General features: G+C 44.2%; 1 protein-coding gene across 2 annotated transcripts; it reads left to right on the top strand.

The window, feature by feature from the left end:
• Window positions 1-1,070: 1,070 nt before the first annotated feature.
• Window positions 1,071-27,124, top strand: paxbp1 (PAX3 and PAX7 binding protein 1). Of its 2 annotated transcripts, none has more exons than XM_056284674.1 (18): window positions 1,071-1,507; window positions 6,591-6,713; window positions 9,688-9,900; window positions 10,390-10,614; window positions 10,783-10,883; window positions 11,045-11,268; window positions 11,656-11,845; window positions 13,458-13,581; window positions 14,322-14,424; window positions 14,523-14,638; window positions 14,853-15,052; window positions 15,156-15,303; window positions 15,423-15,544; window positions 18,076-18,152; window positions 19,574-19,640; window positions 19,781-19,927; window positions 20,293-20,447; window positions 25,259-27,124. In XM_056284674.1, exons 1-18 carry the CDS (start codon window positions 1,183-1,185, stop codon window positions 25,374-25,376), a joined length of 2,778 nt encoding a protein of 925 aa, XP_056140649.1. In that variant the 5' UTR covers window positions 1,071-1,182; the 3' UTR covers window positions 25,377-27,124. The 2 variants fall into 2 exon arrangements, with proteins under 2 accessions (XP_056140649.1, XP_056140648.1); XM_056284673.1 differs by having other exon boundaries at window positions 6,588-6,713.
• Window positions 27,125-27,603: the final 479 nt, after the last annotated feature.

The raw sequence follows: 27,603 nt of genomic DNA, 5'->3' as shown, positions 1-27,603 counted from the left end.
TGTGAATACTGTACCGGAAGTACACGAATACAGGAATTACAATTTAAGATGAATACTTCATATAACCATACCCAACAATGCGTCATCAAGAGCCATGTGCAAGCAAGTGTACTAATGTAACTTGTGGTGTTTACACAGTGCCAAGTTAGGCTTCCATAATGTAGCATTATTATTCAAGGGAACTATTTAACCACAAGGGGGGAGGGGGGGTGAACTGTGTTGAAATAAAAGTAGCTGGGTTACTGACATAGTTCAGGGACCTATTCATAAAGTGAACCGGTTTAATAAATGAGAGTACTCATGAGGTCAGGGAAGTACTGACACGTGCTGCTGAAAGCATACCTGCAGACACAGAGCAAGTCAGCCAGAGTGTGCTGCAGGGGTTTAATGGCGGAGGTACATGAGAAGCAGGAAAGTAAAGGGAAAATCTCCCGTGAGCAGGAGTCAGACGAGTCTAAACTAAAACAAAGTCATATTAGGCTAATATGGCAACGGTATTAGTGTTATAGTCATGAAGTCTATATGTGGACAGTTTTGGACAATTAGCTTTCACAGCACTTTGATGGCTGTGGGGACAGAAGAAGAAGAAGGCAGAGAATATTTTCTACATTTTGGAAGAACTTTATTTGATGGAATGAAAATCCCTGGCTATGTGCAATGGTCATGTTAAGTTAGCTCCGAGGTCTGTCTGTCTCCCCAGATGACAAGCGCTATACAAACTCTATTATCATTATTATTATTATTGTAACCGGTTATTTTCTTGCCCGGTGCGGGATTCGATACGAGGTGTACTGCACCACAAGGCGACATCACTAACCGCTCGGCTAAAGGGTCAGACCCGTTAGCAAGGGACTAACGTGTCTTATTAGTAGTTTACATTATTATTATTAGTAATAGTAGTAGTAGTAGTAGTATTCGTGTTACGTGACCCTGTGACGTCTGTAAATATGGAAAAACAAGGCGAAGTGGCGTGAGTCCTCCGTACCAGCAGAGGGCAGTAGTACTTACGGCCGACCGGTCTGTCGCGAACTCGCGTGAAAAAGAGGGCAGTCCTCTGCGTCGGCGCTTGACAGAAAATGGCTGACGGCGAGAGTGTGGACTGTTTTGCGCGAGTCCGAAAATAGTTTCAGCCAGTTCTACGTCGATGAATACGGTGGGTTTCGCGTGTAAGTAAGAGGCAGGATGTTTAAAAAGGCCAAACGAGCTAACCTAAGACGGCGGAATGAGTCCGACGAGGACGAACAGGAGGAGGGCCAGCAGCAGCAGCAGCAGCGGGCGCCGCAAGCAGGAGGGGCCGCGGCGGAGGAGATCCCGTTTATGGAGACTACCGGCGGCGGCGGTTTCCCCCCCGGAGTCCGCATTACAGACGTCCATCATGGCAACGGCTTTCTTTCCAGTGCTGTAAAGGCGGCGAAGAGAGAAACCAAAAATAAAAACAAGGACAAAGAGAAGGATGCGGCGCCAACGGCTCCGAAAGCCAGCCTGCTCAGTTTCGTCGACGACGAAGGTAAACTGAGTCCGGCGCCTGTCAGGGGCTCATGCCGGCGTCTGCCGTTATTTAAGCCCAACTGGCCTTTTGAAGGGTTTACCGCAAATCGCCTGGACTCCGCATTACTCTCGACTGGTTCCCCACAGCACACCGCAGTGCCCTGGGGTTTGCTGTTGTGTTTAGCGCGTTTCTCCCACCGACCTGTTTCCAATAGTTGCTAGTTCAGTTCGGTATATATACCCAACTGAACTAGCAACCTCCACTTATTATATCTATCTATCTATCTATCTATCTATCTATAGATATATAGATATATATAGATATATAATACCACTTATATATATATATACATATATAAAATACTTACCACTTATATATATATTATACTTACCACTTATTATATATATATATATATATATATATATAAATAAAATATTATAAGTGGAGGTTGCTAGTTCAGTTCTGAGCCACCCCCTCTGTTGATCCAGGGAGGGCTGCGGACTACCACGTCTCCTCCGATACATGTGGAGTAGCCATATATATATATAGATAGATAGATATTATAAGTGGAGGTTGCTAGTTCAGTTCGATACCGAACTGAACTAGCAACCTCCACTTATATATATATTATAAGCGAAAGTACTGGAATTCTTCTCAAATCAACCCGCGTTCTCAACTGCTCAATTCCGACACGATAACCACATTTAAATAAACGTGTCCCCTTTAATGGATTACCCATCTCGGGCAAGTCACAATCTGTTGATGTTTAGACCAGTGTTTCTCAACCCAGTCCTCAAGGAGCCCCTATCCTGCATATTTTCTTTGCAACCCTGAATAGGTACCTGTTTGTAGTTATTCAACCAGTCAGCAATGAATTATTTCAGACGTTGCACACCTTGCATAATTAAGTGCTGCGAGATGATTGGTCGAGTAAGTACAAGCAGGACTACCTATGCAGGGTTACAATGAACATCTGCAGGATAGGGGGTCCTTGAGGACTGGGTTAAGAAACACTGGTTTAGACCATACTGAAATGAATGGGAACCCATTATTTCGCATTCCAAAAAAAAATCTGTAACACTATTGTACTTTAGAATAGTCGAGGATAAGGTAAGATACATGCAATTTGCAGTAAATGAGCAAAACATCGGTATGTCATTTAATTTATGTATTTAGCACTTATGTAAACAAGGTTACCAAATACTTGTCATGACAAAATAAAGTGATAGGTGGCCTACCTAACAAAACATTACTGTATAGTGTAAAGTATAAGGATTAAAGAACGTTGAATCGGTCCGCGGTGGCGTAGCGGTCTAAGCATCGGCTTGGTGTCGATGCAGTTGCCCACTGGGGACTGGGGTTCGCGCCCCGGTCTCGTCAGATCCGACTATGGCCGGACTCGATGAAGCAGCAATCATTGGCAACGCTGTCTTCGGGAGGGGGGCGGAGTCGGCTTGTGTTCGTCATGTGAATGCGTCTCTGTGTGTGTCGGAAAAACAGTGGTTCGGCTTGGATTCGCCTTGTCACGAAAGTGGGGAGGCGCTTTCCTTCGAGACTGCCGGCCGGAGAGATGCAGTTGGCGAACGCATGCAATACGAGGGTGGGTGTTTGAATTCAAATAGGGATCAATTGGCCACTAAATTGGGAGAAAAAAGGGAAAAATCAGAAATAAATTTATAAAAAAAAGAACGTTGAATCAGTTCATCTGGATACGGCGTTTATTGTGAGAGAAACGTTTCATTACTCATCGAAGTGAAGTGACCTCTTCAGTCTAAACTCACTGCAGGTATCCCCACCCTTATAAACAATACAGTTGCATAATGACCGAAGGCGTGACCATTAACTAGAATTTCAGTGGCCATGTGTACTGTTCACAGAGGATTTGGGACTGTTTGCGATCACAGCATTGTAAAATGGTGGCAGATGTACTCTTAGCCCCCCTCGGCTTAGGGATGGTCGTTCCCTCTTCACATAGATGGCCTCTTTTTGTCTCCCTGTTCAAACCAGCTTTCCTCTCTATCAAGGATGCACACATCCTCATCTTTGAAAGAGTGGCCGCTGCCCTGTAGATGGGTGTAGTCTGCGGAGTCCTGGCCAGACACGTTAGCTCTTCTGTATTATGCTGTCCTCTTGGCCAGCATCTGTTTAGTTTCCTCTATGTACAAGTCACGACAATCCTCCCGGCACTTAACAGCATACACTGCTCTGTTTGTGCCGGAGGACCCGATCCTTGGGGTGGACCAATTTCTGGCACGGTGTGTTTTGGGGTTTGAAGTTGAGACGCGATGTTTTGAAATGCGCCTCAACTTTTCTGACTCACCCACCACATACGGAATCACCATTGGTTTATGTTTAGGCAGCTGTTGTCCTCCTCTCTTTGATCAGCTGGTGCACTGTATGGGCATCTTCCTGGCTTTGACAAACACCCAGTTAGGATAACCACACTTGACCAGGGCCTGTTTAATGTGGGATTTCTCCCCTTCCCCGGCCGCTGTGTCGGTGAGGATGTTGTCAGCTCGGTGGTACAGCGTCCTGGTGACTCCTAGTTTGTGCTCCAGTGGATGATGAGAGTCAAACCTTAAGTACTGATCAGTATGTGTAGGTTTGCAGTTAACGTCAACAATCAAGTGTCCCCTATCACCAATTGCAAGTTCACAGTCTAAGAAGACTAACCTGTCATTTTCCACATCCTCCCTTGTCAACTTGATGTGGTTGTCCACAGAGTTAATGTGGTCGGTGAAACTTGGTACATCCTGAGATTTAATTTTAAGTCGGGTGTCGTTCATAGATCTGAACCAATGGCTTGGTGGTGTCCCTGGATAGGACATCAGAGCCCTCTTTTCCACTTCCTCCATATACAAGTTGGCCACTATAGGTGAGACTGGGGAACTCATCACAAACCCATGCTTCTGCCTATAGTACTGCTCCCTGTATGTGAAGTACATGGACTGAAGACAACGTCATGAGCAAACACACTTGGTCAGTGTTAAGGGGGTCCTATTGCTAAGGGCGGGGTTGTGGACTACCTGCACTGCTTCATCAACAGGAACACACGTGAAGGGACACTTGACATCACAAGAGACCATTGTTTCATCCCCCTCCATAATGATGTCCCTCAGCTTATCCACAAAATCCATAGTGTTCTGAATGTGATGTTCATTACTACCTGCCAACGGGTTAAGAATCGATGCAAGAAACAGAGATGTTAAAGGTCACTGAGTTAATCATTCAAACAAAAGGCTGTAATGGCACATCCTGTTTATGTATCTTAGGTCAACCATACAGACTAGGTGTAGCTTCCCCTGGGTATAAGCTGTGGTACAAAATTCTGTCAGTAGCGTTGCCTTGTTCCAACAGTTTAAGACAATTTATCACCTTTTTCTTGTAACCGCTGCCTGGATCTCGTTTCAGGGGCTCATAAGTATTCATGCCGCTAAGTAACGTCATCATTTTCTCATGATAGTTTGTCTGCTTTAATACAAGAGCGCATCTTGCTTTGTCTGCCGGAAGGATGATGATGTTATTGCCCTTATGAGAGTCATGAGAGCATTCCTCTCATCTCTACTGATGTTCGATGGCGGCGCCTTTCTATTGATGAGGCAGGCTGAAACTTTCGTCCGCAGTTGCTCCGCTTCCAGTTCTGCGGTGCTGTTGTTACGGATCGCTGATTCCGTGGCTGTGGTCAGGAATCAGGAACAATTTATTTGTCATTTCATATTATGTACTACGTACACAAAAGTGAAGAAATTCCGTTTCCCCCAGCCCACAGAAGTGCAACACAAAAACACATGTCCAAAAACCTCCATAAACAACACTACCAAAAACATATAAAACGGAAAGAACAAAGCAAAAAAAAAAAACGCAGCCAACAACACAGTCCAAAAACTCCGCTGTCCAGGAGAACGAACGCCAGCCAGGACAACTGTCGGGACTGCCGGTGTGCATGGGCTAGCAGTTAGCCTAGCCTGCCCCGCCTCCGCGTCCCGTCAGACTGCCCTCGGTGTTTCACCCTCAGGTGCAGCTCCAGGCAGCGCCGTGGTCCCTGGGCCTATCAGATGCAGCAGGCAAGGCTCCCCCAGCCGATCCAATGCCAACTCTCCAGCCAGACACCTTTGACACACCTCCCCGCACCCCACACAGCGACAAAAACGCAGACAAAAACACCACACAGTCGACGCTAGGCGAGGCCGCCGCCAGACCACCTCGGTGTTTTCTCTCGGGCAGGGCCGTGGGCTAGCAGGTAGCTTAGCCTGCCCCGCAGCAGACCAGCTCTCAGCCGATCCAGCGCTAGCTCTCCCGGCCAAACGAAATCGACGATCAAAATAAAAACAACACGATGACAAAAATTTAGAAGCTGATGTAGACGTGGACAAAGACACTGCATAATCGGCACTGGGTGAGGCTGCCGCAAATGCGAGTCTGCGCCGCCATCTTCCCACACCAGTGTGGGATGATCAACTCATCCGATCAAGGTTACAGCAAAATTCCACCCCTTAGCAAGGATGTCTTTCTCCATCTGGGTGAGTTCTCTGTCGGATAGATTCTCCACCCAGTATATAAGGTATATATCATAATATAAAGTATAAGGAATTTTTTAAAGTTATAAATAGGAAAATCAGTCACCCAACCAAATCAGTAAAAGCAAGCTTAGTGAAATTAATTCTTAAAATGAATTTAAAGGAAGATAAAGAGTCTGATCAGCCTGATCTCTTCTGGGAGGTTGTGGGGGCCCTGACAGAAAAAAAGGTCTTTCACTCTTGGTCTTTAAGGGTCTTCTAGTGTAGCCCACAGAATTGTCAAAAGGATCATTCGGAGCATTCAGACTCATATGGGGTCAAAAGATCTGCAGCCTTAACTAGGTACAAGTCCAAAGCGTGCTTTTAAAAGTATAGCCCTTAAGCATCTCAAAGACTCGTCCCTGTTATAGGTTCAACATCCATGTTCAACTTCTTTGGTTTCTCTTTGTTTTGTTTACGAATGTTTGAAAACGACATGTGATAACTTCCAGTGACTGTGATTGTTTGCCGGTGTCCAAACGTGTTGTGTATTATGGACCAAGACTGATTGTTTTATCCCCCCTCTTGCTTTGCTGGTGAAGCAGATGGATCGGAGGTGTTCCGAGTGAAGAAATCCAACCACAGCAAGAAGATTGTCAAACAGCTCAAAAAAGAATACAAAGAAGATCTGGAGAGGACTGGAACTGTCAAACAGGAGTCAAATTCAGGTGGGATAGCCTCCCCACACAAGCTTTAAGAGTTTACCTCTGGTTGATCAACACTGCAGTTGTTTCCCTTTTTAATTGTAAACAGCACAGCTGGGGTGTTCATACATAACAATGTCGCATTGCATTTTGTACTAATCAACCAAAGTTGGTCAACAAAGTACTTTTCCCTTTTGTTGTAAAAATGAACTTGGCTGTGCCTGTTCACTTTTCCTTCCCCTGGAATAATTCTTGTGGGGTTGTGGTGCAGTGTTATATTTGTGCACCAGAGGGAAATATTCTCAGTCATTTGCCATGGAGGTCTGTGTTTATGCACGTTTTCTTTTCAGACCAACACTAATACATCAGCCGATTTCACTTAATTCAGACGTTTTTAACCAGACGGGGACAGTGATAAGTGAAACCAGCTGACATGGAAAGTAAACCTGCGTACACGTATCCCCCCCATGGCATATAATTGAGGAACACTAAATGCCTAAAAATGTAAGACATTGTAAAAATAAAAAGGCTTACAGTGTGGATAGGTGGTTAGGTTCTTGTGTTGGAAGGGTCACAACCAATAACCCCTGCAATGGGGCATCCATTCAAATGGCTAAAATCATAAATTTATTTCAGTGTAGACCGAGGTGATTGCCTATACTTACTATGCTCTAACACTAGTGGTTATGGGATAGATTCAGGTTTTGGTATCGTTGGTCCATCTTACCATCATTGTGTGCACTTACATGCACAACCCAATAAAAAACAAACAATGGGATTAATCCAACTTTAGAAAATTCATGTGCATGGCTTTATTATCGCGGTAAGCCTAATTTTAGCTCATGGTTTCAGTTTACAAACCCATAAATTGCATAGTTGGCTTATGATCCATCCATTCATTATCCAATCCGCTTATCCCAATTGGGGTCACGGGATGCTGGAGCCTATCCCAGCAGTCATTGGGCAGCAGGCGGGGAGACACCCTGGACAGGCTGCCAGTCAATCACAGTTGAATTTCAGTTGAATTTCTGCTTTAATTTACTCAGCTAAATAAACATAATTAACTACATTTGCACTTGGCTTATGATTGGCTTTTTAAAATTGCATATATGTTGATTACACAAACGTGGCAAAAAGCTGTTTTTTTTTCTTCAAACAAGGTTTATTTTCAAACACAAATCAATCAAACAATGAACACAACTACAACACCCCCCCCCCCCCCCACTGTCCACCCACCCTCCACACAGACCCATACAAAATCCCCCACCACCTTCTCACCCCACCTGGCATGCCACCTGAAATGACATGAATTAAATTAAAGCATAACAAAAACTTAAAGTAAATGAGTAACAATCATAAATTGACGAAAAAGAAAAGAAAAGGGGAAAATGAACTAAAAAAAATAAGTACGCAACGTGGCAAAGGAGAATAGAAGAAAGAAGGTTCAGATTTAGACTGTAAACTCATCAACCCCAGCCACCAACTGAGCATCTAACTCCTCCACAAAGTCTGAAAAGGGCTTCCATGTTAAGTGGAATTTGGATATAGATCCTCTCAATGTCTCCTCGCCTGCCGCCCAGTGACTGCTGGGATAGGCTCCAGCGTCCCGCGACCCCGATTGGGATAAGCGGCTCGGATAGCGGATGGATGGATGGATCCTCTCATGGTATATCTGATCTTTTCTCATTTCAATGACTGCATAACCTCTGCAATCCAATGTGCGAAGTAGGTGGGCAAGCCTCCTTCCATTTGAACAGTATCAGCTAACAGAGTGGTGTAGGCCATCAGGTTTGATAGTCTCTCCCTGACTATGGAGATTTTTAAATCAGGCCTCAAAACCCTTCTTTATCAGCAGGCCTTCTTTTAAGCCTTTTCTAGTGGCCCACCCTTGTTTTAATGCTCTTATCTTTTTACTTTTTATTTTATTATTTTTATATATGTATGTATTTTTTTTCCTATGGACTTTTGTTGAAGTGCTTTGAGATCTGTGTCCGTAGATGAGAAGCACTATACAAACTCAATTTATTATTATTATTATGTTACTTTGGATTTGATTAGATTAAACACCAAAGGAAATATCAGGTGTCACAGCAGCACAGGCATACTTAAGAGTTGGGCTAACTCTAGGCTTGGGCAATTGGATGAATATATCAGCGATTGGCTGAATCCAAAAAGCTGCTATTTTTTTTCTTCCCCTGCGATTTTTGTCCTTTTGCTAATTTAACAGTCTGCATCCTTGAGAATTCAACTCAGTAAAAATTAACCTGTAAAGCACTATTCAAAGTGTGTGCGAATAAGAACTGGCAGTTGGAGATGGGCCATGCACGTTCTTGTTGCACTGATTTCTGAAAAGTCTTTCGCAAAACAATGCAGTGCTGAAAGTCAATGCCAATTCCTAAATCATATTTGAGAACGAGACCAAAAAATGAATGTGCACTTGTGCACCCTGAACATCCTTTGTCTGACGCCATTAGACCCCCCCCCCCACCACCACAAATTGTGTCGGACAGCTGTGCAGCCTGTCTTTACAGCTTTTTGCTTAGCAAAGAGCCCAAGGAGATTTATTTTGTTTAATTGGAGAAGCGTAACGTATAGGCTTTGATGTTTCAATAAAATGAGATTTTCACAATAATGCTCGTGCAAATCGGTAGCGTTAGAATCTTTTGTCTTTTGCCAGCACTACTCGTTTGCAAAGATGGCAAATTACTTCATTTAGGTCCTTCTGCTTGCTGGTTGTGTCCCGTTAACAACCAAAATAATCCCAAATGGGAGATTTTATATTCTTTTTCGCAACAAGCTCTTCCCTGATTCCATTCGCTTAAAATGGCTGGGGAGGGTATCGGCAATCGCCGATTGTTGGGCTGAAGGCGGCCAGTAGGAAAATGTTGACATATCGCCGAACGCTAGCTAACACTATCTCAGAAGGTTCAACGCATCAGTTAGATATTTCAGTATACCTCTTTATTTGTCTTAATTGTTCCTTTTTTCATTTATACAGATGCTCCAACCCAGCTTGCAGTGGTCATCAAAGAGGAAGCCAGTAGCAGGGCAGGCAGTGAACAGGGGGAGGAGGAGATGGAGGTGGACAGTGCTGATGACCAAGAGGAGGAGCAGAGGGGTCATGGTGTGCAGGCACACGGTCAAGCCTGCAAGGGCAACAACACTGCTGGAACCTTCAACTCCGTGTCCTCCCTCAGCAGCCTCAGACCTGGTATCGCACCTTCACAAGCTAGCCACTTTGTTAAATGATTCCTCATGTAAAACTGAGCCAATTGTCTTTCACGCTGTCAGTCAAACCTCACATGAACTGCACTTCATAGAACAATTTTCTCCTCAAGGTTATTTTCATTGTACTTTGATGCACCGCTTTTCTCATTTGAGTTTTGCCTGAGATTAATATTTTCCATTGTAAGTGGTTTAACTGAATTGGTAGGAATGTGACATATTAGTCTTATCATTGTTGGAGGAACAGCTTTTATCCTTTCAGTCAAAGTTTACTTTTTGAAAATTTAAGCCCCATGCAGGAAGATAACTTTTATTAAGAAAGGAAAAAATATCTGTCAAATGGTGACTGCTGTATTGTGAGGGTTTATAAACTTTTGGCACATGTACCTAAAGTGTGTGTGTGTGCACGCGCAATTTGTCAAAGTATGGTGTGCATGCAGTGCTTAAATGATTTTCCATTTCCTTCCTGGCCTAGGGGAGATCCCTGACGCTGCATTCATCCATGCTGCCAGAAAGCGGCGGCAATTGGCAAGGGAACTCGGGGGTGATGCCCCCCTGGTGGAGACGGAGACCCCCAAGAAAAGATTAATTCGAGAGGAAGAGCAGGATGCTAGTGATGATGAAGACGAAGAAGAGAAGAGGATCAGCTTCAGTGGCGTCAAGAACAAGAGCCAGAGGCAGAAAATCGCTGAGGAGATAGGTAGGGCTCATATTGACAGCAAATACAAATCTAAGCTTTTTCCTCTGCTCTCTGTCGATTTTGGAGTTCAGAGTTATAGCTTTTGCAGTGCAGTTTAGTCTTTTCAGTTTCTTATTCTTTATGAGGGGATGAGAATGTCAAGCCTGTTTTGAATCATCTGTGCCCAAGGTATTGAGGGCAGCGATGATGAGGGATTGGATGCCGGTCATGATGAGGAGGTGAGCCGCTGGGAGCAGGAGCAGATAAGAAAGGGAATCAGCATACCCCAGGTGAGCCAGCTGAACATTTGGTGTTTCACTTGCAACTATGAAATTACCTTTTCTTTAACACCTTTGCTGCACTGTATACTGTTGTGACTGTTAACCCACTGGCAGAGGCTGGTATTCTGTACCGTAAAAGTTGAATATTTGGGCTTGTTGTTTTCATCCAGGTCCAGAGCAGCCAGCCAGAAGAGAGCACTGTATACTACCAGAATAGCTACGAGACTCAGCCCTACGGCTCGTCTTACAACATGCCCTTCACTTACAGCTCTGTGGCCTCACAGGGTGGCAAGCCACCCGGCCAAACAGACGAAGGCTCAGTCCCCTATAGGGCCCCCAGTGGTGACCTGACCCCAGTCTCCTCTGATCTGGTAAAGAAACGTCTACGGGACAGGTAGGTACAGTGGCACCCTGCGCCAACCCTGCTCTCTGTCCTCAGCCCCACTGATCTGTATGTGCTGCGGTCCTGGCGATCCAAGCCAAGCCACCTGCAGATCCAGACCACAGTCACTATGGGTTAGAGAAGGGAATTGGACCAGTATATCTCCTAAGTGTTACTGTGCTGGTTGTACCATCTCCAATTGTGTACAACACAGTTCTTTTGTCCTTTCATTTCCCGTCTGTGTCAGTATATCACTTTACCCATCTCTATAAGAAGACACAGCCCTCTCAGTCTATACGTCAGTCATTTAGACATGACTTTCTCTATTAGTCTGTCCACAACCCTCCTCGATACCTTACTCATTCCCAGTGTCCTCTCCTGTATGCCGTGTGTCCGTAGGCTCAGCCAAATGCGCACGAGCCATGAAGCGAACACCAAACGCTACGAACAGATCTTGGAAGAGCTAGCCACCTCTGAGAGCACCATACATCGGCTAGAGGGCTCTTCCGATGATAATGCAGATCAATATAAATTCTTGCAAGAGATGCGAGGGTATGTTGGAGACTTGCTTGAGTGTTTCGGGGAAAAGGTAAGGGAGAAATTATCTGCTGTTTTTGTTTCTTGTTTTGTCTGTTGTGTTACTTCTGGCCACAAATTTTCAGTTTCAAAGAGATAGTTCAGGATTTTAGAATGCCCGTCTAACTGGTCATGAACTAAAAGTCTTTAGTTGTCAGCAATTGTACTGGAAGCCACTAAGCATAAAGAAACCAGAAGAGTATATTCCGCACGTTCTAGTTTTCCTTCTTTTTCCTGTATTGTTGTACAGAATTAAATGAATTTCACTTTAATGCAGTTAAATGTTACTAGAAATTTCAACTACCTCTGCTTATAATATCTCACAAACGAGAAACACTGTCAGATATATTTGTGACAGGACTGAAAAGGCTTGGTTCTTTGTACATAAATACATCAGGCTTTACAGAGGCATATCCCTCAAGCTGTTTTTTCCACAGTTATACATAAATGTGGCTTTTCTACTAAAAAAAAAAAAAAAAAAAAAAAGTCAAAATGACCATGTTTGGCTCAAGTGGAGCTACCAAAGAAACTAATGCAGTGGCACCACCAAGTGCATTTAAAAGGGTGCTCTCCTACAGAATGGAATTTGTCTAGTTTTCACAAGGAAGGAGCTGTAAACTATTAAATGTAATTTATCTGCCGGTGTAACATGTACCTATACTAATGGTATTAGTACTACTTGAAGTTTTATCGGTATGGTGTGTGACATTAAAAAAATCATTGCCATAAACAAGCCCGTCAGAATTGGCCCCATTGATGACATCATTCATGGACTCCGGACTCCAGTGAAACAACCAATCGTTTTTGATCTGTCATTTTCATAAGCCCATCCCTGGACAGTTCTTACTTTTGTGAGTCAGGTACAGGTCCCCTCTCAGGCAGGCAGCTCACCAGGGTAGCGAATAGTTTTTATGTTAAGAAAATGTGCTTTACCTGCTGAAAGCGGCTGGTTTCTTTCAGGTGGAGAAAGAGGTGCAAAAATATGTTTATGTGTAATGTATATAACCTATATACCTTTGTGTATAACTACTTATATGAAATTATTAGGGGGGATGTAGCACATTTTAGGTTTGAATTATGGGATAGAACAGAGTATTGGTCAAATGAGAGTCTAAGACCACAATTTATGAGTAAAATTTCAAATTATGTCTTAAACTATCTTAACAGTATTTTTGTCCACCCTCAATAAATGCTGAATGCATGTATTCATAAACACAACCAACTACAACAATACTCCTGCTATTTGTCAGTACTTCAGAGACTCTAATCCTGATAGGGTCATTTTATTCTTGGTCCTCAAGCAGTTGAGTCACGATAAACGAGAGTGAAGCGCCTGCCAGCAGCCAACTCATGTGGCCTTCACCTCACTAATAACTATTTTTACCCTTTCAGGAGACCAGAAATGAAACATGCATGGTTGTCAACAAGAGTTTGTTGGTGTTCAGGTCACACAGCAACCATGTAATCATTTGTTATCGCCGTGTGTTTGTGTGGAGGCCAGTTATGATACAAAGACAAAATGACCAAGCCATCCATGCCCCTTCAACCAATAAGAACCTCCTCTGTGACTTCGGTTTCCTGGCCGTGTTGTGCTCAGAGGTCACAGAAGTCATCGTATCTTTCAGGTGCCAGCTGTCCTGGAGCTGGAGGCTGCCATGCACCAGTTACTAAGGCAACGGGCCTCGCGACTCGTCCAAAGAAGACAGGATGATATTAAAGATGAATCGGCGGAGTTTGCAAGCCTTTCAAGTCAGTCCATCTTGAAGGTTTTTATAATTTATTTGAACGGCCTTGTCAGTTCTGTGTGCGTGTGTTTGCGTGCGTGCGAGGCGAAACCATTCGAGTACCTGTTTACCTATCGCGTATGCTTCCCCCATAAGTGTGACGTAAACGTGCCAGAGGGATGGTTTCTGAGTCCGGATGTTTGTGTGAGAGTGTGTTTGGGTGGTCGTATACATGCGAGATGTGTTTTTGAAGGATCTGTCTCTGCTGCTCCCTTCCTCGTGGCTGAGTCACACACTCAGTTGGGTGGCTGTAGCTCAGAGCAGTCTAGTGGCACACAGCCACAATGTAAAGATGACAAAAGAATTATGTGTTGGTGACATGACATCACTATCACAATCACGCTAATGTGTAGAATGCCCCAAGCAGGTAAGTGACCTGGAACTGGACAGTACCTCATATACAACAATTTTCTTGTGTAACGCAGATTGTATAGTATCACTTTACTGCACACGGGCACTTTCAAAATTACCAATTGGTGTTCTGTTGACTGTACATTAATGTGTTTCATAGGTTGAGAGTGATTCATTAGTCCAGCCCTGGCAAAGACAGTTTGATGGAAATCCTTTTGATTTATCCTTAAGAACTAAGTGCTCATGAATCTGTTCACCAGTTTTGTGAGATGTTGTGCTCCCAGAGTGGGCATGTGGATGTGCGCTGTCTACATCTTTTCTCACCGATTGTAACATAGCTCCTGTCTCTTCCAGACAAGGCTGTCATGGCTCCCAGTCTGGATTCATTTGGTCGAGACCGCACAGCCTACCAGGAGCATGCTCGCCAGCGGAGGATAGCCGAGAGAGAGGCACGACGGTAGGGAGCTCACTGAGATTCACATGTGGTTATACTTCCATCAGAATATTTGTCAACCTTTTCTAACTGACTCCGTTATTTTGGGGGCCTGGGAGTAGAACTCGCCGGCGTCAGGCCAGAGAGCAGAATGGAAAGAGGGCAGAGCACAGAGAAGGCCTGTCATCTGATGATGAGGAGACCTCCACTGACATCACCAGCTTCAACATGGAAAAAGGTACACAGCATCTTTACAAATAGCAGTGGCAATCTTGATGCTTTGGAGGCCAATTTGATTGAGCAGCAGATGCTACTGTTGTGTTTGTTTTGATGTGCACCAGTCACAGTGAAAACTCTTGTTCCTCAAAGCTTTTCCTCAAACCAACACGCGCTATGTTGATTGAACAGTAATTGCGTCAGTCATGTGGAATTATGTCTCCTCTTCTTTGCAGATCGGATCATTAGGGAGTGTAAGAAGGTATTTGAGGACGTGGTAGAGGATTTCCATTCTCTAGACTGCATCAAATCTCGCTTTGAGCTGTGGAGGAGATACTACAATGACTGCTACAAAGACGCTTACATTGGCCTTTGTCTGCCCAAGCTCTTCAACCCGCTCGTTCGTTTGCAGCTCATCCCGTGGAACCCACTGGAGGTGGGGATGTGTTTTTTTGCTTACAAACATGTTTCCTGTGTTTCGGTTATTCTGGTTTTAAGAACGATTCTTCAGATCTCTCATGCTCTATGTCCCTGACCAGGCGGAGTGTGCTAACTTTGAGTACATGCTCTGGTTTGAATCGCTACTGTTCTACGGCTGTGAAGAGCACAGCACATTGCAGAAAGGAGACGTGGATGTCAACCTGCTGCCCGCCATCGTAGAGAAGGTCATCCTCTCGAAACTGGCAGGTAAAAGACTTAAACATATGCACTGCACAGAATAAGTTGAAGAGACTCCCAATGAAAGATGAGCTTGCCATAAGAATAAAAGTCATCAATAAAGCCCCTCAATTGTCATATGTTTACAGTCTTGACAGAGCAAGTCTGGGACCCACTGTCCAGCAGCCAGACAGCCAGGCTGGTGAGCTTCATCTGTAAATTAATGAAGGGTTACCCCACAGTGCTGCATGGGGACAACAGCTACACACAGGTATTAAATGCTTTCCTTTCACATCATGCACTGCACCATTACAAAAACTGCTGACTGGTGTGCAAATTAGATTTGCTTTTCATGACTTGGTGTCGAAATAAAGTTGTCTTTAGAGCTGCTATGAGCAGTTTTGGATTTTTATTTATTTATTTATTTATTTATTTTATGGCTATGCGTGCCCCATGGACAAGTATTTTACAGAGGGACGACTTATTTAGTATAACATCTATCTAAAAATATCTCTGTTCAGCCTCTGCTATTTTGAAGAGTGAGAGATGTAGTGGTGTTTTGGAAAAAACTAAGATATACAGTCATGGGATGTTCTCTCATTGTCTATGTATCCCCCCTTCTGTGTGTCATAAATCATCTTGTCAGATTTCACTGGGAATCTGACCCGGAGAGACGCATTTGATATCATTAAATAGTAATACGAACCCCAATTCCAATGAAGTTGGAACGTTGTGTTAAACATGAATAAAAACAGAATACAATGATTTGCAAACCCTTTTCGACCTCTATTCAATTGAATACACTACAAAGACAAGATATTCAATGTTCAGACTGATAAACTTTGTTGTTTTTTGCAAATATTCACTCATTTTGAATTTGATGCCTGCAACACATTCCAAAGAAGCTGGGACAGGGGCAACAAAAGACTGGGAAAGTTGAGGAATGCTCAAAAAACACTTGGTTGGAACATTCCACAGGTGAACAGGTTAATTGGAAACAGGTGAGTGTCATGTTTGGTTATAAAAGGAGCATCCCCGAAAGGTTCAGTCGTTCACAAGCAAGGATAGGCGAGGTGAACAACTGCGTGAGCAAATAGTCCAACAGTTTAAGAACAACGTTTCTCAGTGTAAAATTACAAGGAATTTAGGGATTTCATCATCTACAGCCCATAATATCATCAAAAGATTTAGAGAATCCGGAGAAATCTCTGCACATAAGCGGCAAGGCCGCAAACCAACATTGAATGCCCATGACCTTCGATCCCTCAGGCGGCACTGCATTAAAAACCGACATCATTCTATAAAGGATATTACCACGTGGGCTCAGAACACTTCAAAAAACCATTCTCAGTTAACACAGTTCGTCGCTACATCTACAAGTGCAAGTTAAAACTCTACCAGGCAAAGCGAAAGCCAGATATCAACAACACCCAGAAACACTGCCGGCTTCTCTTGGCCCGAGCTCATCTGAGATGGACTGATGCAAAGTGGAAAAGTGTGCTGTGGTCTGACGAGTCCACATTTCAAATTGTTTTTGGAAGTCATGGACGTGGTGTCCTCCGGGCTAAAGAGGAAAAGGACCATCCAGATTGTTATCAGCGCAAAGTTCAAAAGCCAGCATCTGTGATGGTATGGGGGGTGTTAGTGCCCATGGCATCATAGGTAACTTGCACATCTGTGAAGGCACCATTAATGCTGAAAGGTACATACAGGTTTTGGAGCAACATATGCTGCCATCCAAGCGATGACTTTTTCAGGGACGTCCCTGCTTATTTCAGCAAGACAATGCCAAGCCACATTCTGCACGTGTTACAACGGCTTGGCTTCGTAGTAAAAGAGTGCGGGTACTAGACTGGCCTGCCTGCTGTCCAGACTTGTCTCCCATTGAAAATGTGTGGCGCATTATGAAGCGCAAAATACGACAAAAGAGACCCCGGACTGTTGAGCAACTGAAGTCGTACATCAAGCAAAAATGGGAAAGAATTCCACCTACAAAGCTTCAACAAGTAGTGTCCTCAGTTCCCAAACATTTATTGAGTGTTGTTTAAAGGAAAGGTGATGTCACACAGTGGTGAACATGCCCCTGTCCCAGCTTTTTTGGAACGTGTTGCAGGCATCAAATTCCAAATAAGTGAATATTTGCAAAAAAACAAAGTTTATCAGTTTGAACATTAAATATCTTGTCTTTGTAGTGTATTCAATTGAATATAGGTCGAAAAGGATTTGCAAATCATTGTATTCTGTTTTTATTTATGTTTTACACAACGTCTCAACTTCATTGGAATTGGGGTTTGTAGCTAATCTTCTTGCTACTACTACTTTCGGCTGGTCCCGTTAGGGGTCGCCACAGCAGATCATCCATTTCCAACTCTTCCTGTCCCCTGCATCTTCCTCTGTTACACCAGTCACCTGCATGTCCTCCCTCACCACATCCATAAACTTCCTCTTTGGCCTTCCTCTTTTCCTCTTCCCTGGCAGCTCCATATTCAGCATCCTGCTCCCAGTATACCCAGCATCTCTCCTCCACACATGTCCAAGCCATCTCTATCTTGCCTCTCTTGCTTTGTCTCCAAACCGTCCAATGAGCTGTCCCTCTAGTATACTCATTCTTAATACTGTCCGTCTTTGTCACTCCCAACAAAATATCTAATCTTCTCGCTAATGGTCTCATTTGATGTCGGTCATATAGAGGCATCATAATTAAATTGAGATGGTTAAATAATCTGTGAAAACTCCTCTTAGCAGTTTTGACAAGAGATGACAAGAATACTATTTAATTGGTGGATTGATTGTTCTAACCAGGAACTGTTGAAGACTATCGTATTGCGGACCAGGCGGACCCTTGATGAAGATGTCTTCCTGCCACTCTATCCCAAAAAGTAAGCAGTACATTTGAGAAGTGATTGGATGAAAATGTCATCCCTCTCTTGAAAGAAAGGTGTTTTTTTAACACTAGAATGGCCAGGATTTCACTCCTACCTAAAACGACCATGGGCAGTCAAAATGACCGCCGGTTGTTAAACTCTCTATATTCTTTCAAGCTAAATACCCAGTTGAGATATTAATGCATTACATATGTTAGTATGTTAAGAAACAACTGACACCAAAATTAAAATTTTAACAACTTTAATACTATTTTTCAAACAATTTAAAATGGCCGCTGTCCAACGCCTGTAAATACTGCAACGGCTCGGTGGTAGTCACAGTGCGTGTGAAACGGCGTCTGTAACCAGACATGTTGGAAATAATCAAAAATCAAGTTTAGACTATTTCTCTGCACTGGAGGGCGCTAGTGTGTTTCTAGGACAGAGCAATGAACTTCACGAAGGAAATGACGCGACCAACACGTGTCATAAATAGTGACATGACGCGCAAATTACATGCGGTCATTTTGACTGCTCATGGCCGTTATAGGTAGATCTCGTCATCACTTTTTTTTTCAGTGCAATTGATCTGAAACTCATTTTAATGCAAATTATGCAATTTTAGGCCCATTCAGTGAGCGGCAGGTCTGTACCCCCCCCCCCCCCCCAAAATGTATTAAACTTTGAAAATCCAAAACGGTCAAAATGACCGGCTTGCTCGTTCCAGTGTTAAAAATCTGTCAGAGCTCCTTTCTTTATGACTTACTGTGACCAGTCAAGTTGATCCAGTGTCTCTTGTGTCTAATCTTTACAACTGTGGCAAATCTGTCACTGGCAGATTGTCTTAACAAATGCAGGTTACTGCCTTTCTAAGGTAGTTTGCTGTGAATTAGCAGTCTAAATGAATGGCAGTAGATCAGGAGGTATTTTTCACTGTGGTGTAACTGCATCAGCAGCTACCAACACCATGTCATAGAGAGCCATGAAAAAAGAGGGATGGAAATGGTATGATTCAGTTGATAGTCTAGACCAGGGGTTCCCAGATTTTTTCATGCCATGACCTACCTGAGAAGATAATTTGTGGCCGGTACCCATCAAATATTTTGTGCAGTAAAATAAGTAATGAGAATCCATAGTTTGTCAAAAAGCAGCATACTTAACAATCCTCTGTATAATTGTTCATCAGGCCAGTACTCCCCTGTTCAGTCTTCTCTTATGGCCTACTCTGTTCAAATGAAACGGACAAGGCGTGTCAACATTGAACATTATTTTAGTGATATTTTGGAATACAGTTAAATCATTGCATTGTTTGCGTTGACTCAAAAAGTCAATCCTTTTCGCAACGTGCTAATCAGGAGCTCCCTCAGCAAATGTAGTCCAGTTAAAAAGCCTCTGTAATGGCTGATTGTAAGCTGTATCTATGCCTGTGTTCCCAGTGTGCTCGAGAACAAGAACAGCAGTGCGTACTTATTCTACCAGAGACAGTTCTGGTCCTGTGTCAAGGTAAAGATCAATCCTTATAGTCTATACACCAACATTTCTCTTTAGATGTGGTCTTCACAGTGTTTCTACATCTGCTTTCCCCTGAACCTGCATTGTAGGCTACTGACTCTTGTTCCCTGTGTGTGTATGTCTGTGTGTAGCTCTTGGGCAACATCCTGCAGTGGGAGGGTATCCTTTCTGGCTCCTGTCTGAGGGAACTGGCCCTGGACAGCACGCTGAATAGATACATCCTGTCTGCGTTGCAGACCACAGAGATGAGCGTTGACAGCATTCAGAAGTGCCAGCAGGTAGGAGATGCAAGCAATGCCACATTGGACATATATGTATTTTAAATGTTTAGCTTTTTTTTTTTTTGCATTAGCAACTGAAGTAATGTCCATAATTTTAACATGTGATCATATACCTGTAACTTTTTAGTAAAATCTGCTTGAGTGTTCTTTTAAACATGACTTCACAAGACATCATATTATTTATAGTGCATGTCTCTGATGCTATGAAGGGACAACTACCTGATGTTGAATGTTATCAGTTTTGGTACTGATTTTTTTTTTTCTTTCTGTGCAGTACTATTTAGCAGGGCACCGTGGACTTGTAGCTGCTGTTGAGTGCATTTCCTGCTTGTGTGTTAACATTTAGCTGTGTCTTTTTGTAGGTGGTGGAGTGCTTCCCAATGACATGGTTCTCTGGACTGAAGGGTCAGCAGACTTTGCCGCAGTTAGAGCCATTCTGCCGCTACCTCACCCACCTGGCCAACTCGCTGCACCGCTGCAGCCTCGGCGGGAACGATGTCGAACGGCGTACTGCCAAGTCAGTGGTTTTACTGCACTCTGAACAGACAGCTTCAGAAAAGTGTGAATGTAAAAGTAGTGGGTTTTTAGACCATGAGAGAAGGGTGTTTTTCTCTGTGCACCTTCACGTTGGTTTAGGTGCTGGAAAAATACAGGAGAAATTCGAATTGTATCGTATGAAGTCATATGTTTGCTCCACACCAAGATTTTGCTTTTGGACTAACTTTGCAGAAATTGTGTTTAAAAAAGAAAAAAAACTTGATGCTAAACTTCTCCTTACATACATGCTTCTTTATGGGTTCTCAATTTTGAGATCATATCTCTCACCCTCTGGTGGGAAATTGCAGGAAGTGGTGTGAGAAGAGTGCCTAACCACATACAGAGCTTTCCGTTATGAGTTGGGATGTTCACAATTAACCGTTAACCGATAATAAGAATTTTGACCGATTAATACTATCACTTAAACTAAAAAAAAATAAAAAAAAATATATATATACACTACCGTTCAAAAGTTTGGGATCACCCAAACAATTTTGTGTTTTCCATGAAAAGTCACACTTATTCACCACCATATGTTGTGAAATGAATAGAAAATAGAGTCAAGACATTGACAAGGTTAGAAATAATGATTTGTATTTGAAATAAGATTTTTTTTACATCAAACTTTGCTTTCGTCAAAGAATCCTCCATTTGCAGCAATTACAGCATTGCAGACCTTTGGCATTCTAGCTGTTAATTTGTTGAGGTAATCTGGAGAAATTGCACCCCACGCTTCCAGAAGCAGCTCCCACAAGTTGGATTGGTTGGATGGGCACTTCTTTGAGCAGATTGAGTTTCTGGAGCATCACATTTGTGGGGTCAATTAAACGCTCAAAATGGCCAGAAAAAGAGAACTTTCATCTGAAACTCGACAGTCTATTCTTGTTCTTAGAAATGAAGGCTATTCCATGCGAGAAATTGCTAAGAAATTGAAGATTTCCTACACCGGTGTGTACTACTCCCTTCAGAGGACAGCACAAACAGGCTCTAACAGGTACTATTTAATGAAGATGCCAGTTGGGGACCTGTGAGGCGTCTGTTTCTCAAACTAGAGACTCTAATGTACTTATCTTCTTGCTCAGTTGTGCAACGCGGCCTCCCACTTCTTTTTCTACTCTGGTTAGAGCCTGTTTGTGCTGTCCTCTGAAGGGAGTAGTACACACCGGTGTAGGAAATCTTCAATTTCTTAGCAATTTCTCCCATGGAATAGCCTTCATTTCTAAGAACAAGAATAGACTGTCGAGTTTCAGATGAAAGTTCTCTTTTTCTGGCCATTTTGAGCGTTTAATTGACCCCACAAATGTGATGCTCCAGAAACTCAATCTGCTCAAAGAAGTGCCCATCCAACCAATCCAACTTGTGGGAGCTGCTTCTGGAAGCGTGGGGTGCAATTTCTCCAGATTACCTCAACAAATTAACAGCTAGAATGCCAAAGGTCTGCAATGCTGTAATTGCTGCAAATGGAGGATTCTTTGACGAAAGCAAAGTTTGATGTAAAAAAAATCTTATTTCAAATACAAATCATTATTTCTAACCTTGTCAATGTCTTGACTCTATTTTCTATTCATTTCACAACATATGGTGGTGAATAAGTGTGACTTTTCATGGAAAACACAAAATTGTTTGGGTGATCCCAAACTTTTGAACGGTAGTGTATATATATATATTTTTTTACGTAATTAAGAAAAGTTTGCTGCATAGTAAAAGAAAGATGGGCTATACATATCAATCAACTCATGGGGGCATGTCGATACATGCAACCAACTACACATGCCTACAATCGTATTTCGCTGTGCCTGAGCAAAATGAAGCAAGCAAAAATTATGTGGGACCATTTCGAACAAGAGGACGACGAGGTTATTTGTAAAATATGCAATGCAGTACTGAAATAAAGCAGTACTACAAGCACAATGCAATACCACTTGCATCGGGTGATGGAGGACAACAAGCTTTGGCCTCCATGTTAGCAGGGAGAAGGTGTGAGGAGATAACTCAGAGAATCTGTTCAATGGTGGAGAAAGACATTTTGCCCATCAGTGTGGTCTGTAGCGAGGGTTTTCAAGAGCTACTGGGCTATATCAAGCCTAAATGCCAAATCCCATCAAGACTATTACCCGTCGAATTGAAGCCTGTTTTGCAGAGAAAAAATAAGAGCTTAAAACACAGCACCAAGTTTGTGGCTCTTAGGATCGACTGCTGGATGGCATTCACAGCAGAGAGCTATGTGATGGTTACATGCCATTATATGGATGAGGATTGGCAGGTTAAACCCGCCATCCTGTTAACACAGAGTATGGCAGGCAGATACACAGCTAACAACCTCACAGCTAAACTAATTGATTCGGTGAATACTTGTGGACTTACTGGAAAGTGTCTGCATGTGTCCATGACAATGCACGTAACATCGTTGCTTCTAACGCTCCCGGACGGGTGAACTGGGACTCAGTTGCCTGTTTTGCACATACACTGCAACTGGTAGTAAATGATGGATTTAACATGTGTATGCATTGGATTATCATTGGAGCCAGGCGGCTTGTCGGGCACTTCAACCACAGCCCCCCAGGATGCAAGGCACTGGAGGCCGAACATGAAACTTCCGAAACACCAGCTCATCCAGTCATCCAAAACTAGATGGAGTTCAGTGTGTGACATGTTTGCAAGACTTCTTGAACAACGGTGGGCAGTTACAGCTGTTCTGTCCGACCAAACAGTAACAAAGCTACAAGAAGCCAGAAGCCTCGAGGTCCTGGACAAATACTGGCAGATAATGGAGGAGATTGGGCCTGCGTTGGAGACTTTAAAATGTGCGACCACAGAAAAGGTGTCAATTTCCAACATTTACCCCATCACCTTCAGCCTCCTAAACACACACCTGATGAGAGCTGAGGATGACGGACAAAGAGTGACAGTTCAAGACGGTTCGCACCCCTTGAGTGACTGCATGAAGGTAACCTATTTCATTTACCTATAGGGTTAATATATGCCTGTGTATTTTTAAAATAGCCTCGGCACTATTCAAATATTATTATTATTATTAGACCAAACATATTACTATCCCTAGCGTGTATTGTTACTGTTAGCCTATTAATATCATTATCATTGACATAATAGTCTGTTATGAATTAAGAGGGCGTTAATTGGTCTATATTGTTCACCACAGGTTGACACAGATGAGTTGGTGGCCAAACCAATGCCGATCGCCTCTGTCCTGGACCCTCACCATAAACATCTCCCTTTTTTTGCACCAGGGGAGAGAAAAGCCGCAAAAGCAAAACTTGTGGAAATCTGTGCTACTGTGGAAGTGGCCACTGAAGATGATGAAAATGAGCCTGGCGCTGGCGCTGTGGGGTGAAATGATGAGGCAGCTGGCGCTATGGGGGGAGATGACGAGACAGCGGTGCCTGCTGCTCAGGCTGGAGTCGTACAACCACCGCCAGGGCAATGCCATGATGTTGCTCCTGGGAGACGACTGCAGCACCTCTCAACAAGCTAATGACCCAGTGACAGGTGGACACCTATGGGAAACAATCCCCCCTCATTGGATATGAATCCTCTTGACTGGTGGAAAGTTGATCAGATGCGCTTCCTAAGGCTGGCCACTCTAGCGAGGCGCTGTGTGCATCCCTGGGACATCTGTACCATCTGAGCGGGTATTCTCCACTGCAGGTCTCGCAGTCAACAGACTGCGCTCCAGAATAGCCCCACAGCATGTCGACATGTTGCTATTTCTGAATAAAAACAAGCTGTCCACTATGCTGAGGACTGGGTTAGGCTTGGCCTGATTATTTTATTTTCATTCATTCATCTTCAGCTGGTTCTCCGGGGTCGGGTTGCGGTGGCAGCAAGCTATGTAGGGCACTCCAGACGTTCCTCTCCCCAGCAACGCCCTCCAGCGCCTCCTGAGGGATCCCAAGATGTTCCCAGGCCAGATTGGACATGTAGTCCCTCCAGCGAGTTCTGGGTCTACCCTGGGGTCTCCTCCCAGTTGGCCGTGCCCGGTAAACCTCCAAAGGAAGGCGCCCAGGAGGCATCCTAATCAGATGCCCGAACCACCTCAACTGGCTCCTTTCAATGCGAAGGAGCAGCGGCTCTACTCCAAGCTCCCTCCGGATGTCTGAGCTCCTCACCCTATTTTGTTTTGAGGTCTGAAAAATGTGACTACAAGTTTGCGTTTTGTTAATCTGTTGGCTTTTTTTGATAATTAATAAGCCAGAGGACTCAATGTGTGTTTTCGTTTTGTTAATCATTTTTTGTTCTTTAGAAAGTCTGGCTACTGTTTGGAATTTACTTAAAACTTTTATTTAAGTTAGATATTTTTCACGTAAGCCTGTTGGTCTGTTTTGTTCAGTCTGCTTTATTTTGTTCACAGCAGCACTGCAGATGTGTGACAATGTGACGACTTTCTCATTTTCTGTTGTTGTTGTTGTTTATGCTGCTATTTGCACAAGTAAAAATAAAACCCTTTTGTATGAAAAAAACATTTGTTGTGTTGGTATTTTTTTATTTCACAGACACTCGTCCATTGTAAATAGTACATTTTAATCTTGTCGGTTAACGGTTAATGATCGGTTAATGAACGTTAGTTATCGGTCAAGAAAATTTTTCAAAATGAGCATCCCTAATGATGAGTGTTCTTTTCTGTTTGTGTTTTGGGGAATTTATAGCAAATACAATTTAACAGCCTTATTCAGGTCGATAATTTTCTGAATCGGTAGCTTGAACCAGATTGGGAGACCTTTGAGGAGCCTGAGTCCGAGCTGCTTGTAATTCTGTTGTTACCCGTTTCTACAGGGAGCAGATCAAAGAGCTGGTGAGGCTGCTGGGCAACATGAACGCCCTGGACCACATCATCGCGGTGGCGGCGGAGCACGGCATTAAGGAAGTCACGCCGCTCCTCGAAGCCCAGTGATTGGAGACCGCCCAACATCGATGTCTTAACTCTGCCAACGGGCAAATCGCTTTGGACGGCATGGGAATGTGTTGTGTGTGTTCATGAACGGGGGGGGGGCAGTTCTTATGCTTAGTAAAGCAGGAGGGCAAACGAGCCTTTGTGTAAATATTGTGAATAATGTATATTTTCTGAAATGGGACTGTGGAGGCATGTTCACTCACCTGATACTAGTAGGTGTTGTATCCGGTCTGTTCTTCAGCGGCTGTTCTTCGAAGGGATCGGTATTAAATTGGCACTAACCGAACTCTGCACGGCAAACTCTTCCATCGTATGAAGCGGAAGATTCGCCATGTTTACTTTTTACTTGGAAGTTGATATTTGTTTGCATTTTGATTATCAGCACCTGTCTTTGAACAAGTTACACCTGTACACCAGACTCAAATGACCAGGCTTAATGGCTAAAAGCAGCCAAAATGATAATAATCATCATTACAATGATATCGCGCCTTTCTAGACACCCGAAGCACGTCATTGAAGGGGGCAACTCGCCTCAATAACCCGTTTCTCACCCACTTACCCGTTTCTGTATGTGCCAAAAGACTTCCGTTTTGCTCAAAGGTAGATATTGCCCTTACAGCCTATGCAGGAGAACATTTGTACCCGTACTTGATCCTACTTCTTCCCCCGTCAGCGGTTCTGTTAACGATGCAGGCGAGCCCACAGGGTTTTACCGCTGTGTTCTAATTTGTCACCCCTGTTTCAGCATTTGGTTGTTAATAAAATCTGGATCTGGAAGATCACGGAACGCTCTGGATGTCAGGTTTACTGTAGCTGCGGCTAACGAGGTGCCCCTGGTTTGGGTTCGTCTTCTGCACTGGGACGGGGATCTTCTCACACCTCGACAGCAGGAATCTGTTTTACATTTGAGTTTTTTGATTTTGATTGGCCGTGTCTGCGGGTGGGAAGCCGGATGTGGGTGTGTGTCCTGGTCGCTGCACTAGCGCCTCCTCTGGTCGGTCGGGGCACCTGCTCAGGGAGGAGGGGGAATGGCGAATAGCGTGATCCTCTCACGCGCTACGTCCCCCTGGCGAAACTCCTCACTGTCAGGTGAAAAGAAGCGGCTGGCGACTCCACATGTATGGGAGGAGGCATGTGGTCTGCAACCCTCCCCGGATCGGCAGAGGGGGTGGAGCAGCGACCGGGACGGCTCGGAAGAGTGGGGTGATTGGCCAAGTACAGTTGGGGAGAAAAGGGGAGGGGGCCCAAAAAAAGTATATCTATAGAGCAGTGTCAAGCCTGTGATAAGACATCTTCATACAGACGAAAGGAAATCGTTTATTTTCAATGCAAGCAATGCCATGGTTCAACTTGGCTGCAAAAGATAACCGCAATGCTTCGTGTTCATGTGCTTGTGTGTTTCTGATTTGCTCAGTGGGCCATGGCTGAAGTGGGCCATGATTGCTTCGGTAAACCGGATTAGGACGGGCCAAGAGTTTCATGTTGCTTGTCCCTTGGTGGTAGTGAATGGGGTGACGTTTGGGTATTGTGACGCCGCGTTTTGTTGAAATGATGAATCCGTTACCTAAAAAGTTGTGTATCGTTGCCTGCTGGTGGATGCTGGGCCGTTACGGTGCGTACCGTGTCGACTCATCCGTCATCACAGCCTCGTTACATCATGAGGCTGCAATGTAATGTAAGGAAATGTAACCATGACGTCACCGTGACGTCATGAGGCTGCAATGTAACGAATGTAACGTAACCGTGACGTCATGAGGCTGTAATGTAACGAATGTAGCGTAGCCGTGACGTCACCGTGACGTCATGAGGATGTGATGTGCCTTAGTCGTCACTAGGCTGCAATCATGACGTCACCGTGACGTCACGAGGCTGAAATGTGGCGTCACCATTTCGTGGACGTCATGGTTTGTAAAGCACCCGTGGTGTGAAAGGCAGCGGACCGAGGCACCGTGGGAGCGGAAGTGGACCCCGAAGGAAACCCGAGACCTCTTCTAAGCGAGCTCCCGAGGAAACTCCTGTTGCGGTCGGTACACGATTTCGTCCGCTCGAGGACTTCATTCATTCAAACGGAGCGGAGGTGAACGCGCCCCGAGAGGACATTTGCCCAACTGCAGCCGCGATGGGCCGACCAGGTGACGAGACTCCCGCGCCGCGCTTTGACCCCCCACGTCCCCCAGCGCCGAGGCGACGTCCCGTATGTTGAAGCCAAATGAAGGCGCGTCTCTCC

This window comes from Lampris incognitus, chromosome 8, assembly GCF_029633865.1.
Source record: "Lampris incognitus isolate fLamInc1 chromosome 8, fLamInc1.hap2, whole genome shotgun sequence".
Taxonomy (NCBI): Eukaryota; Metazoa; Chordata; class Actinopteri; order Lampriformes; family Lampridae; genus Lampris; species Lampris incognitus.
The sequence above is the reverse complement of the archived record's forward strand: the minus strand, read 5'-3'. Positions and strand labels throughout refer to the sequence as shown.

Coding starts and splice junctions, on each gene's coding strand:
- paxbp1 (XM_056284673.1), top strand. CDS start 1,183: ATGTTTAAAAAGGCCAAACGAGCTAACCTAAGACGGCGGAATGAGTCC. Junction 1,508..6,587: donor CAGTTTCGTCGACGACGAAG/GTAAACTGAGTC, acceptor TTGCTGGTGAAG/CAGATGGATCGGAGGTGTTC. Junction 19,641..19,780: donor AGTTCTGGTCCTGTGTCAAG/GTAAAGATCAAT, acceptor GTCTGTGTGTAG/CTCTTGGGCAACATCCTGCA.